This window comes from Azolla caroliniana, unplaced genomic scaffold (assembly GCF_043228905.1).
Source record: "Azolla caroliniana isolate FFs.n. ecotype wild unplaced genomic scaffold, voAzoCaro1.0.p SCAF_18, whole genome shotgun sequence".
Lineage (NCBI taxonomy): Eukaryota > Viridiplantae > Streptophyta > Polypodiopsida > Salviniales > Salviniaceae > Azolla > Azolla caroliniana.
The window spans coordinates 6,013,597-6,029,097 of NW_028230453.1; the positions used below are offsets into that span (position 1 = coordinate 6,013,597).

The 15,501-nt window shown below is 37.7% G+C and overlaps 1 protein-coding gene across 1 annotated transcript; it reads left to right on the plus strand.

Annotated features, from left to right (window-relative positions):
* The first annotated feature begins 480 nt into the window (after positions 1-480).
* LOC147852258 (uncharacterized) lies at positions 481-13,230 on the plus strand. The gene is made up of 22 exons (XM_087333930.1): positions 481-1,090; positions 1,977-2,096; positions 2,180-2,312; positions 5,654-5,838; positions 6,220-6,250; positions 6,332-6,619; positions 6,703-6,891; positions 6,969-7,097; positions 7,285-7,422; positions 7,536-7,655; positions 7,747-7,864; positions 8,571-8,665; positions 9,673-9,764; positions 10,159-10,252; positions 10,498-10,570; positions 10,658-10,790; positions 11,692-11,872; positions 11,937-12,077; positions 12,153-12,248; positions 12,346-12,487; positions 12,564-12,691; positions 12,767-13,230. Exons 1-22 carry the CDS (start codon positions 606-608, stop codon positions 12,962-12,964), a joined length of 3,309 nt encoding a protein of 1,102 aa, XP_087190056.1. The 5' UTR covers positions 481-605; the 3' UTR covers positions 12,965-13,230.
* The last annotated feature ends 2,271 nt before the right edge of the window (positions 13,231-15,501 follow it).

Consider the following 15,501-nt stretch of genomic DNA (forward strand, 5'->3'; position numbering starts at 1 on the left):
CCCAACGATTGTTCGAGCAAGTCTTTTCCATATTTCCGTGGCAAAATCACAACTACACGAACAATGCCTTAGCAATCTCCAGTAGATGCGTACGAGAATGGCATGTACGTGTTAGGAGGAGTCAACAATGGCTCGGTTGGAGCCTAAATCGAGCTGTTAAACCGTTTTAAATGGTTTGTCGGTTCGGTTCGGTTCGGGCCAGTTCAAGCTTGAGCCTTGAGCCTCCTAAACCGGTTTGAGATCGGGCTGGCAAGGCTCAAGCGGAACCGAACCGTTTAGGGACAAACCGGTTTGTTTAGCCGGAGGGCCAAACCGCAAAAGGAATCCGCGGTTTGAAACTCTCTCGGATCAAACCCCACCGAAGCTGAAGTAATCGAACAAGACATACAATACAATACAATACGATACGTAGATCTGCGCAGGCAGAGCTTCTCTTCTTCGCTTTCTGTGACGTGAGAATGGAGCAGAGATCGTCGACCTCCTCCTTCTCTTCCTCCTCGCGACCAAATGGCGCCTCTGTGGATTCCCCTTCACCTCTTCTCGCAGAGAGCATCCCTAATTTAGACAGAAACATCCCGAATCCTTCTTTCGACTGTAACACCATCATGGTTAATGGGCTATCGGGTGTCGCTCGGTTCTGCCGCCCTGCCAGTGTGAGAAGAATGATCAGAGAACCTTCGATGATGGTTAGTCAGACAGTGATGAAGCAACTTGAAGAAGAACAGAGTGATTGGGCCTACTCTAAACCTCTTGTCATTCTTGACCTGATACGGAACCTTGCTTTCATCATGGTTTCTCTTATTGTTCTTTGTATTAGTACCAATGAAAAGCCTCATGCCCCTCTTCGGATATGGATCTGCGGTTATTGTCTTCAAGACATTGTTCATATGATCTGTGTTTCTTCAGAGCTTCGAAAGAGATATAGACAATATCTGACATACCATCATCAACAAAAATCACCACAACAGAAACAGCAACAACTTAATAGGCCGCTGGCTGTTCCTGGTCCTTATAGGAAGTTCCGATCTAGTGAAGAATCACTCGGAGACAATTCACCTGCAGATGAAGAAATAGGAGGCGCTAACACTGGGTTCGTTTCTCCATTACACCATCTGATTTAATCCCCTCTGTAGTAGGAAATTTAACAATTTGCTAGAGCAGCATTGTATGTTTATGAACTTATAAATACTTATAGAGGTTTCTGTTTTACTTGCTTAAATCATACATCTACATACCCACATATATGGATATTGAAATTCGACATTCATTTTTTACATATATCTATAAATGCATTTGCATATGTACATGTGTAGAGAACTGACTTACATTTTTACTGGTGGTTCATATTTAGGGGTAAGAATATGGAAACCGAAGATTATGTACTATCTCCATACGTCCATTCTTGTCTCCCCCATGTCCTCAAGGGGGAACCCTTTTTGATATCCATGTCCTTGCAGATTATGAATGTTACCATTGATATATCTTTTCGCATATCTGATTTATTTCATATGGGATTGCCGTCTGGCTCCCTTTTACTGCCCCTTCTTATCATGGTATTTAAATTTAATGTTTTTTTCTTAAACATTGGAAAAGTTGGTCTTTGACTGCAGTATTTTGATGAATGAAAAGCAATAATAGTTACTTTGCCCCTTGTATTCTGTTTGAAGTTATCTCATAGGAAAACAAGTGTCATTATTAAGGTGTGCGAGTTTGTAATATGTATGCATCTAGTGTATTCTACTCTTCATGATTTTAAGGAACTTTCCTTTTCCGATTCATATTTGGAAAGTTGTGATCCATAAATTGGACCCTTAAACTACATAAATGCAAATTTAGTTTAATTCCAAGTATGTATGAAGCTAACCATTGAAAGCAAATTTAGCATCCACTGCAGTGTAATCGCGCAAGAAACTGTTGGGTGGCCTTTTGGTTTTGTGAACATAGTTTTAAATCTTAAATCTCTGCATGCTTTTCAGCTTTGCCAAACACTTAGAGTCTATGAACAGAATGTTCTCATTTATTTGGTGGATTGTTGGGTTCTATTGGATGACTGCGGGTGGTCAAGTTCTGATACAAGAAGCTCCAAAACTATATTGGTATAATGCACTAATATCTTTTTGGGTCGGGTTTTGTGTTACTCTATAGAATATATATATGCTTATTTGATTATGTTTTGCAGGTTGTCTGCTGTATTTTTGGCCTTTGATGTGCTCTTTGTTGTGTTTAGTGTTGCTCTAACATATGCTATTGGATTAGCTGTTTGTTGCTGCTTACGGTGCATCATAGCCTTATTGTATGCAGTGGCTGATCAGGTATGCTGTTTGTTTGATTGAAATCTTTTTCTTTTACTGTTAATATAAGAGAATAATGTAAGATCATAACGTTACATGCTGCCAAATTTGCGGATGCATATTCAAACTTTACATTCATATAGCTTGTTTACTTTCCAACATTTGTGGAAACATTCTGGATTTCATAGCCTGCTACTCTGACCTTAAGGTCCAGTCTTGAGATTATAGCAAGATTGTTGAAAATTTTATCAAATATTCTGATGCCCAGTTGGAAACTCATTTATAACTTTCTTGCTTTGGATCACTTTCTGAAAGTCAAACAAAGCTAGTGGATGTCGCAATTTTGAGACTATACAAAATCTGCTGATGCATGCTCAAATTTTATTTACATAGCTTTAGTTCTTTCCAAAATCTGTTTATGAAGTCAGTGTCATAGGCTGTCAAACACTACACCGAAATGGGCCAGGCAATCAATTCCAAATTTCGGTCCTGGATAAGAGATAGTGAGTATGTTCACTACTACACCTATCCTGGAGTATTATTGTTTGGACCTAATTCTTCTATTTTGGGAGCTGGTTCAAGGACAGATTGGCCAGAGGATATGCAGATTTGGAAAGAATAGGAAGATCCCCCATGCTTTGTTTCATAAACCATACACTAAGCTGTGACTCTTTGACACTGTGGTTAACCCTGCTATGTTATATGGAATTCAGATTTGGGGTCCTAGCCTAGATCAAGAGAGTAGATGTGCGGGTACATATGATGGTTGGAGATCAATGGAGAAGCTACTTATATCTGTGATCCTTTGGATGCTTTGAGTTAAAGCCTTGGTGCTTGATGAGATTGCCAAAGAGGGAGATGGTAGCACCAACAATTGTAGTTGAACACCTTAGGAAGGTTGATATCCTTCATCCATGAGAGCTGGACCTACACATGGAGGTACTTCTCAACACAAATCATTGTCTTCTTCACAGGGACCATCCATGTAGATGACCAAATATGCCTTAGTGCTTTTTTTTATTTGGACAATATCAGAAGTTTCATTGCATTCTTCTTTTCTTTTTTGTATTTTGTGGTAATATTGATATTCATTAATGTATGCGATGAGGTGCAATGGGGAAAGTTGCTGTAACCAGAGTAGGTAGAACCTCATATACATCAGGTGCCCACACATATAGAATCATTAACCAATCTGACACTGACAGGCCCATGATAAAATGCAATTTGCTTGTCACTCGATCGTATAGAGCAGAGGGAATTCCTAATCCCTGGATGCTCTGAAAGAGCCTCTTATGTGGAGTTGTATCAAAGGCTTTGTGGAAGTTCGCAAAATCAGTAATGTAGCCTCTTCAAGGCCCTGGCTTATATGTCACCTGGCCAGGAGCTACACACACACACACACACACACACACACACACACACACACACTCAGGCATAAATTTTAGGAATTCACATGAGGTTATACTTGCTTTCAAGAACTCCTAATGAGGATAGGAACATCACCAATGAGGCTAAGCATAGCTATATTGGGGGATTGCCCATGGATCTCATATAGCCTCTTTGTATAATCATGGCATAGTGGTGGATTATCAATAGGAACAGTCAGTCTGGGCTCCTTTACATAGGCCATGTCCGGTAGCGCTATCTGTGCTTATCTGTAGGCTATTGAGGCTATGCATCCTCAAAAGCCCTTCTCTTGCAATATGTAGGAGTCTTGATATGTCATGTTGTTTCCTAGAGATCCCTGGAAGCAGAATTTGAGGAATTGAGGTTTGAAGAATGACCTTGCAACTGGAGAGCACAAACAACAAAGAAGTTTTGCTCAATATAATCGCTAATCTGCAGAATGCTGAAAGAGCCACAAATATGTAAAAAAAATGATAAGCAAGAAATATTAAGGAATTGCAACACTGATGAAGGGTTGAAGGTGTAACAAATAAGATGAGGAACTTCATGTTATTTGCCAAAGAGGGTTTGGTTTAGGCAGCATTTTGTCCTAAGGAAGTTGGTGCCAGTTTCATCCGGAAATAATCTAATCAACTGACTTATTTGGGAGGAATAAAGTGTAAGTTGGGGTACCTTCCTATGGCAGTTGATAGATGTGGGAGGAAGATTATGGATGCAGATCTTCAATAAAAGGCTGAAGCTTGCGCAACTCATTGCATTCGTCTCTAGTTAGGTTTTCTGGACACAATCTTTATCAACACCTTCTTGGAGAACACTTGCTTCTGTGTTTCAGCAAAAAGTTGTGCATTGGCTCCATGACTGGTTCTGCTCTCATGTATTAACTGTGTGCCCTCATTTTGCAGTCAAATTTGCTCTCTCTCAGCTTCGCGTATTCTCTGTGAAGTTCTACTTGGTGCTAAAATGACCACAATTCAGCTGCACCTCTCTTGGGTGCTAGTTTTTGCACAACGTTTTAGGTGCACATCTTCTGGATTCTAGTATTGTTATGTCTTTACTATAGCCTATTGTATGTGGCCATTGTGTCTTTTTGTAATTTGATGTGTCCGCCAGAATTAAAACTATGGAGGTTCTTAGGAAGTTTTGGTATAGTGGATATAATTTGATGTCCTTCAGAGTTAGAACCATGGAGATTCTTAGGCAGTTCTGCTTTTACGCAGAGTTAAGACTGATCAACATATGATATAACATAATGTAACATTACACTCACAAATATAAATAGAGACACAATCAACAATACATCCGCAAACATATATGGCCAATAACATAATGTACAGATGTACGAACAATGGTAACATAATCTACAAACATATCAATGACTCAATTAATATAATCGACAATAATAAACAGACATAACAATGGCCAGAACATCAATAGACATGAACACATTAATAACAAACAATTGTATAACCAAATAACCACAACTGTTATATTATTACATCAAATAGCTATAACTAGTGACATCAATGGCGATAACTTCATTGATATAACTTGAACATGAATGAATAACATTAAATAGGCATGGCCACATAATAGCAATATCAAGTAACATGCATACAACATGAATGGGGATGACCTGAACGTATAACTGCTGAAGAAACGGTTGATCAAAGGTCAATGGGGAATTAATAAAAACTTGGTAGCATTTAGGCAAATCGAGGGAAAATTAAGAATATTGAGAGCTTTTCCCACCATGCTTTTGGAGATGAACTTCTCACACAGTAAATATAGGTTGTACTATACATATTGTTTTTTGGAGATATCATTTGCTTCAGCCTTTCACTTTCATGTCTTAATGATCTTTTTGCAGGTTGTCTGGAATATCACGCCTTGCATGCCAAATGTTTTATATTGTTTTGCAGTTCTATTGGCTTACATTTTAAATTTTAAATTTGCAGGGTTTTTGGCACAAAATGCTCCGATTGATTCCACTATATATGCTTCTAATTGCAGAATTCTCATGGTCTTCCTTTGCTAATGCTGCGATGGACAAAGATACTTACGTTCTTAGTGTGGATTCTTCCAATTTCACTCAAGTTGTGCAGCAACATTCTTTTATTGTCATAGAATTTTATGCTCCTTGGTAAGTAAAATGTAATATAGTAAAGCAATTGTGGAAACTGATGAAGAGAATGCATCTGAACTGACTGCAGTTGCATATTTGACTGAACATATACTGCTAAAAGTTTTTCAGGGGAAGTCAAGTTCTATTTGTTGTTTTTCATGGGAAGTCGAATTCCATTTATTTGTGGGAAGTTGAATTCTTAGTGTTATGCATGCATCGATGAATCATTAACATGGGTGCATCACAAAAGATTCTTGTGTATGAATGCGTTTGCCTTTATTAGTGGGGATTCTTGGTATAAAAAAAGCAGTATGTTTTTTGTGATAACGGGAGTATCTAAAATGAGTTACCCTGCCCAAGACCCCAACTCAGATTCTTTTATCTTTCTATGCGGTGTAGGTGTGGTCATTGTAAGAGGCTTGCTCCTGAGGTATTTCAAATTTCTAGTCGTCCATAAATTTATCATATTTTCCTTAACATAACTATACCTCACTTCATCTTTCCAATCTAGTATGAACGAGCTGCAGCTATCCTTAAGACACATGAGCCTGCCATTGTGCTTGCAAAGATTAATGCAAATGAAGAGACAAACAAAGCCTTGGCAGGCCAATTCAATGTTCGTGGCTATCCAACCTTAAAGATATTTGAGAAAGGAGGATCAATTGTTCGTGATTTCAAAGGCCCAAGAGATACAGAAGGCATTGTATCATATTTGAAGAAACAAGTTGGCCCACCTTCCATTGAAATCACATCTGTAGAGGAGGGCAGAAAACTTGTTGAAGAAACTGACCTTCTTGTTGTAAGTGAAAGAAAGATGACATGTTTAATGCTCATATCTCATACTACTAATTTTTAATTTGTTGCATTGAATTGATGGATTAGGTGGGGCTGTTCTCATCGTACGAATCTGAAGAGTTCAGAAACTTTACATCTATTGCAAGTGAATTGCGAGCAATGTATGAGTTCCGTCATACATTATTTGCTAGCTTTTTACCGACAAAATCTTCTACTTTTACTGCTCCTGCAATACGTGTATTCAAGAAATTTGAAGAAAGCTTTAATGATCTGAAGGTATCCTTTACTTTTCCTTATGTATTAATATGACTTGCCTACCCAGCACTAAGCTTTATGAACAAATACATCACCAGGGGTTTGAAGTTGAGTTCGTAAAGAATTTTCTTCATGAAGTGAGTGTTCCTTCAGTTGTATTACTAAACAAAGATCCTGCTCAAAGGAAGTTTGTTTCCCAGATATTTGCAAATCCTCAAGTTTCCAAGGTTAAAAATTTCAATACCACCTGTTTTTCTCTTATTTTCTGTACCTTCACTATGCATGCATATTTATGGGACCATATCTTTCACTGCATTTAGCATACAAATTTCTGTCAGTTGCTTGGATGTACAATATGTAACTGCTATACTTATAGAATCTTTTCTTCCTTTAATTTCTTTTTCTTGTTTGTAGGTATTTTTGTTTTTAGATTCTGGGAATAAAGGTCATGAGGATGTCGAAGCAGTTTTCAGCGAGCTTGCCAAAGAGCACAAGAGCAAGGGTTTGAGATTCCTTATCGCAGACACTGAATATGGAAAGGATGCACTCCAGGTTCTTGATTTTTTATTTGCTTCTTTGTTTATAGTTGATGTTTTATTTTACCATTGTTAAACTTGCTAATTGTTGTGATTGTTGTGTTTATGTTTACTCTATTCTGCATCCAGTATTTTGGAGTTAGAAAAGGTAAGCTTCCTTCAATTGCGATTCAGGACAAAGATGAGCACAAATACATCCTTGAGGAAGCTTATCCTGGAAAAATAAGGATGTGGTTCAAGGATTACTTTGTAAGCAGATTTACTCTTATTGGATCCAATTTGTGTATCCTGTTGCATGTACAAGTGTTTGATCATTGGTATCTATTTTGAGTTCTTGCAGAATGGGAAACTAACTAAATTTGATAGCTCGAAATCTACAGCAGAATATAATTATGAACTTGTGAAGGACATGTTCATAGATACGATTGGAGATGTGGTCTTCAGATCTTTGAAAAATGGTATGTAAATTTTAGATCATTTTCTTCATGTATGCTTGTCATTTGAAGGTGAATGGGGTTTAGGTTGATTTTCAGGCTATATGATCATGTGAGTGTTCATACATCCTGTTTGAGCATTTCTTAAATATATTGTTTGTTTAACAGATTGACTCTGTATTTGTTTCAATGGGCCCAAGTTTGAAAAGTATTTCGGTAAAGGCTGCAGATAACCATAAAATAGAAATGATGGATTGAAGCCAAACTGGCTGAATGATGTTTATGAATACCTATGTTCACATGATTTATTCAAGCTCGGCTGTTCATTTGGTGAATGAATTACTTGATGATGATTTAGATTGATCCCAACATTCTTGGTTTTCATGGCATTCACATGTTTTTTCTTTACTTATGCTGAAAATATAATTGCCATATCTTCTTTTTAAACTTAAAAAAATAAAATTCATTGCCACATTTGCAAACAAGAGGCAGTGCCTCAATTTGCGATTTGCCCATTGATCCCTTAGAATATTTCATTTTACCTGAAATCTATTTCATTTTACCTAATTTAGATTGATCCCTTAGGATGTTGGAGATTGACCTGAAATGTTGAGATTATAGTGTACTCATTGCTGCTGGATTCTTGTGCTAACTTTAGCAATTTAGTGAAAAATGGAATGGAAAGATTAGGTTGTGATGGTTTAAGATTTACTTTGATTTATTGTTACAGGTCACGTTTTTGTGGAAGTGCTCTTAGTAATTGTAATTGCATATCTATTGCTTCAGAAAAGTTACCAGCCTGAGAAGCGTCCTTTAACAAAACAGGTAAGTTTGCTGCCAAAACCATCAAGTTTTTGTCTTAAATAAGGAAGCATGCCATTTTATTGAACGTGTTTGTTTGATATCATTGCCTTTTATAAGGGGAAATAATAAAGCTGTGTTTTAGGAGAAAGTGATAGTTACTTGTTAGCATAATGATCTGAAAGCCAAGTATGAGTTTTTTGTTGTGAACATAACATTAAACCTATCTATAAAGAATAAGCTTTACCACTATACTCTTCTCACATTATTATTTATGATCATAATTTCAAATGGATGCAAGGTAATCTTTTTTGTGTCCTTTAGCACATGATATATTTGAATTTTCTATTCTTTATTTGGGGACTCTTTATTTGATCCTCTATTCCATTTTAATTTAGCCTCCATGATAGCCTTATTTGACACCTTGACTTTCTGACTCTTTATATGAACTGATGCTGTGTATTATTGGGATGTTATGAATTTGGTATAAGATCACCTTGAAACAGAAGATTTCATTGGTAGCATATGTTGGGGTAAAAGCCCTAGTTGCCTCTTATTCTGTAATTTAAGCTGGCAGCTCACTGCCAACATTGTAATCATGGTGGCAGCTTAATGAGCTTTCTATTCACTTACTTTTTATAATAACAGGGTACTCTGCCTCTCCAAGGGATCATCTCCTGGTGTGGAGACCCTGTGAAGAGTCAGGGACTTAATTCTAACTTTTTAACTCTCTAAGATGGCAAATTCCCATTTTCTTATTTTTGGTTTTACACCCTGCTTTGAGGATTTTCCTTCTCTGAGGTGTGTCCTTAGGCTGAATTTTACTTACAGCTGCATGTGTGTCCTCTGTTTTGTTCTCCTTTATTTCTTAAATCCCTCAGTTTTTGCATATGCTTTATGACTAAATGTTGTAATGTGTTCAGTTATCAATTGTTATTTGTTTTCTTCTCATTTTGGGGTTCTCCATCAACTTTATTTAAAAGTAATTAAGATTGGTTAGGTTGGTCTTATGATGATCTTCAATTGCACAGGAAATAGATCAGCTATGTGATGATTGGACACCTGAACCTCTTCATCCTCCACTCACAAAAGACATGGAAGATGAATCTCCTATTTTAGAGAGGTATGTCCAAAATATTGTTTGCTATGCTCTTAGGAATACACTACGAATTTTCAAATTTTTCTCTTTGTTAAAATTTCTGTTTAGTATAGGAATCGTAGTAGTTCCCATCAGTTCTCTTGTTTAATATCCTTTGAGATGGCAATTATTCATTAAATTTAAAATGTTCGTTTGCATAGTTCTAGGCAACATGGAAGTTTTGAATCTTGCTACGAGCTAGCATAACAATCAGTTTCTTTTTTAAGCTAAGCAATTTAATTTTGTGATAAAATTAATTGCATACATAATAAGAGAATTAGAAGTTTCTATGACCATGGTTTTCCACTTCTATAAGTTGCACTTAGTAGCTTCTTGATTGTCGTATTCTGTTTTTTTCTTTCTTGTTATTTTGGCTCAGTGGAGCAGTACCTCGCACTATCATAAATGGAGAAGAAGTTATCAATCTCAGTACCGCCAACTACTTAGGATTAATGGGCGACAAAGGAATAGTAGTACGTCTTTTGCTATCCTTTTTCCATATTCTAGTAAGCCCAAGAATTTCTATTAATTAATGAAATGGTCTCTGGGTTTTTCAAATTCATCCTCTTGGTCAACATGGAAACAAGAAACTAGTGGTATCTTTTTTACTATGCCTTTTTGGTAGCTTAATAGGCTTGAAGTGCCATTGGAAGCACAGAAACAGGAGGTATGTGCATATATTGTATGGATTTATATGTTCTGGATTGATTCTTTGCAGGAGGCATGTACAAAAACATTAGAGAAGTATGGAGTTGGAGCTTGTGGACCCCGAGGATTCTATGGAACTATTGGTATTTTCAACTCCAAAATTGTTCTCAAATTTGAGTAATGTAAACGTATGATATTTGTGAATTCTGAAAGAAACTTTACTCTTCTAGATGTTCATCTTGATTGTGAGGCCAAGATTTCACAATTCATGGGGACACCTGACTCTATATTGTATTCATATGGCTTGGCTACTGCTGCAAGTACTATTCCTGCATTCTGCAAACGAGGTGATCTTATTTTAGCGTGAGTAGTCTGCAGCTTTCACTTCTTGCATCATGAAGAAAATTTCTATTAAGTATAGACTGGTTTTCTTTTTGGTTTAGGAAAGTGCTGTATTTGCGTCGTCAATCAATCATTTATTGTTTCAAATGTGTTGTACTACCCTGTCTGGGCCTTACCCAATGACCGTTATAAGGACTTATTTCTCGCAAATTAGGATTGAAACCCATCTCTCTTGACTGTGAAATCAAGAAATTAAAACTGTAGTGGATAAACTAGAAACTACTATTTGGTGCTAGAATCTATCAATTAAACCTAAAGATCCTAAAGCTGCTGTGGCATCACCTCATATGTGAGTGTTACAACATGGGCAAGTCCAGCACATGATGAGAATGCAACTTTGAGGCACTTCACATCTCATGCACATTGTTCATTTTATCAAAGTGGTGATGTGTAACGGATATCCTTGTAATGGTTAACTCCATGTTTAATTGTAAATTGTACCCATGTGTCATTTTCCAATTTGTACTGTTACTAGTCAGCAGTCCAATGATTGTATTTTTTGTGTATGGATCATGTACAGAAGGAAAGGTGGATGCAAATAAAAACTGTGTTATATCAACAATAACCATCAAACAACGAACAAATGATATTACTCAATTTATGTATGTCCATTGTTTCTTCTGGGAATGATACAGTAGCTATTATTGTAAGACATCTATGTTGACATGATTACTGTTCGTGAATCATACACTTATTCCTTTCCTATGTCAGAATTTGGTTAATTTTCCAACACACCCTACTTGGAGCATAGCCTGTCTTAACTGCATTTTGATACAAAAATTGCATTGTTAGTCAAAAGTCTCATGATGAAAATTTCAGGCTTGAGGGCCATCCACATACAAGACGTCATCATTTTTTTCAGGGATGAAGGTGTTAATTGGAGTATTCAGAATGGTCTATATTTGTCTCGAAGCACTGTGAAGCTATTCAAGCATAACGATATGTCATCTTTGGAATCTCTACTCGAAGATAATCACAAAGAAGATCAACGTAAACGGAAGGCGTTGAATCGTCGTTTTATTGTTGTGGAAGCAATATATCAGGTAATGAGTTTTATCAATTTAACTGTTAGATTCTCAGTTCTGACCCATCTCTGTTATGACACAGAATTCAGGGAAAATGGCTCCATTGCTGGAGCTCATCCATCTCAAGGAAAAATATCGTTTTAGGCTTCTTGTTGATGAAAGCAACTCAATTGGTGTTCTTGGAAATACAGGCCGTGGACTAACAGAACACTATAAAGTTTCGGTGAGTTCAACTTCTTAACTTGATTGATTCCTACTTTTAGGAGTTGTCACCAATGAATTTGAATGATTGCCACAGGTAGCCAAAGTAGACATTATAACGGCTGCTATGGGCCATGCCTTGGCATCTGTTGGTGGTTTTTGCACTGGCAGTGCCAAAGTTGTGGATCATCAGGTGCAAGAGAACACTAGTCTTTTATGTACATATATACACAGACATGCTGCAATATAGATAGAATATTTCCTGAATGCATCAGTCTACTTCTCTGCAGCGTTTAAGTGGTGCAGGATATTGCTTTTCAGCTTCTCTTCCTCCATATGTTGCCACAGCTTCAATAGCAGCTTTTGAGAGGTTGGAGAAGAATCCCATTCTTCTACGAACCTTACACAATAACATTACAATTTTCAGACAAGGTATAGAGTGCTGGCATTTATTTTATGGAACGGAAGGATTTTTCATGTTAAAACACAGTTTTGGGTGCATTGACAGCCTTGCAAGGTATATCTGGGCTTACGATTGAGAGTCATCCAATGTCACCATTAGTATTCCTGCAATTGAAACAGGGTTCTGGCTCTTTCAAAGAGGACCGTTTGCTTTTACAAACGATTGCCGATCAGGTAATGTTTTGCACCATATTTAAATACATTCACGTATAGAGAAAACCTCTACAATAATCTGGGAATTGTTGACAGATGTTGCACAAGGAATTGGTCTTGGTATCTGTAACTAGGCGCTCAGTTCTGGATAAGTGCAAGCTGCCTGCCGCATTGACAATAGCTGTTTCTGCTGCTCATACTGAAGCTGATATCCTAGCAGCTGCTGAATCATTGATGAAAGTAGCGGCCCTAGTTCTCGAGTCTAGCTGTAATGGCACTGACTTGGTGAAATAAAGATGCTAAACTAAATTTTGCACATTCTTAAGCTTCTTGTAGTGACATTTTATGGAAAATTTGTCATAAAAAAAATTTGGTCTAGAATCACTGTTTTTACACCAAGAAGAACCTGTAGGTTATTAAAATATGAACTATTTATTGTAACTTGTCTATTGACTGAACCATCTTAGTTGTTTCCTTTAACCATTTTTTGTGGGTTATTTTTACCTCACATTGAGGTTTCCCACCAGTATTCAGAAAAAACCCGGTGTATTTTTCATTTATATTCAAGAATCACCACGGATGTGAATATTGTTCTAGAATTATAAGCTTTAATAAAATACTTTTAATGAAGGTTTATTGGCTTTTGGGGAAAGTTGCTTTTTTGAACAACTGTCGGCAATTGTTCAATAATAACATCGTGTTTTCCCAATGTCTATACAATTTACCGTACTATAGACACAAAGCTTGTGTTTTGACATTGTTTCCTTCTGTTGTTTACTAGTGATGATAAGTATGGAGACTAAATGATTAGAACACTTGTGTTCTTAAAGATGGAAGTTATTTGAGCCAATATTATCAAATGAATGATGGGAAAAAATGCACATATCCTCTTAAGTTTACTAGATGCCACGATGAATGCAGGGTTGAACTCACGACCTTTTGTTCTCCATTGAACAACCTTACCGATTGAGCTCATAAATGGCCTAACCAGTTTGAGTTGGTTAAGTGGGGCTCAAGATGAATTTAAGCAAGCTCAAGCTTGAACCATGTTGAACCATACATCCAAATCATTTAATGGTTAACAATTTGGTTTTGGCTTGAGCTGAATCATTGTTGCTTATTAACTAGCATCACAAGATATCGTGGATGGGAAATTAGAATCCTCCCCATCATGAGGCAACGATGCTCCAACCCATCCTCCAACTGCCTTCGATCATTTGAACATAACAATGATGGAAGGCCTGCAAGAATTGAATGGTCTCCCAGTCTTTGTTGTGTGACCAAGATGCATTAAATGTAAAAATGTATGTCATTCCAACTTTGTTGTGTTATGAACATGTAGCCGGCCACAATTGGTCAACACATATAAAATGAGAGACACAAAAACCAAGAGACAACAGATAAGAATAAAGTATAGAGACACAAGATCTTTTAACGTGGAAACCTTGAATGGGAAAAACCACGGGAGTCCACAAACTCCAAACTAGATCACTACGGTAGGAGGAATACACAAGAGACTCTAAGGTGACAACCTTAAGCTCCTCTTCGTATGGCGACGGTTACAGGTTACAAGTCTCACTCACTCACTCACTCACTCACTCTCTCCTACTCTCAATTATACACACTGATCCACTAGTTACAATGCTCTCATACAACAGAAAATGATTTTCCCTAGGTGTATTTATACTAATACAGACTATGGGCTAATTACAAATATGGCCTATCTTAGGTGTTTGAAAACATATTTACAAATATGTTCTCTTTCGGATACACCTTCAGATTCGGCCGGATGGCTTCCAGCTGATCTGGCTTCCGCACTCTTCCCATTTGTTTCTTGTTCTTTGGACTCCAATCCGGCTCATCCTCTTCCCATACAGAGGGACCTATTTCCTAGCAAACTCCAATTTCACTCCGATATGGGGTACTTCGTCAGTCCGACCCTTTGCCAACACGTGCTCAACCTCTCTATTGACATCACCTTCATCAACATATCCGATCCGTTTTCGTCCGTGTGGATCTTCACCAGAGCAAAATCATTTTCTTCTACCCTATCCCTAAGCCAATGGTATCTATGTTGGATATGCTTAGTCCTGGAGTGGTAGGCGACATTCTTGGCAAGGTGGATGGCACTATGGTTATCGCAATGGAATCTGAATTCCTCTTGCCGAATTCCCAGCTCATCAATGAAGTCCTTCATCCACACGATCTCCTTGCCGACTTCTACAACAACCATGTACTCTGCTTCTACGGTCGACAACGCCACAACCTTATGTAACCTCGATTGCCATGAGATGGCTCCCCCTGCATATGTCATTATATACCCGAATGTGGGTTGGCTGGTATTCACATCAGCCGACATGTCTGAGTTAGTAAAACCTTATAGTATGGGGTTACTTGAGCCGAATCGGAGACACGCGCTTGAGATGCCTCTTAGGTACCAAAGTATCCACGTCATTGCAACCCAATGCTCTCTTTCGGGATTGCTCATATATCGATTGACGACTCCGACAACATATCCAATGTATGGTCTGGTGCAGACCATTACGTACATCAGGCTTTTGACTGCTGAGGCGTAGGGGACCTTGCTCATCTCAACCTTCTCCGTTTTCGACTTTGGACATTGTTTTCTAGATAGCTTGCTATTAGTCGGTAGGGTCGAGCCGATTGACTTTGCGTTCTGCATGTTGAATCTCTAGAGCACTTTTGTCACGTACTTCTCCTGTGACAGTCACAACAATCTCTTTGTCCTATCCCGGACAATGTGCATTCCTAGGATTTGCTTTGTCGGACCCCTATCCTTCATTGCAAAAGACCTGCTCAAGGCCTCTTCA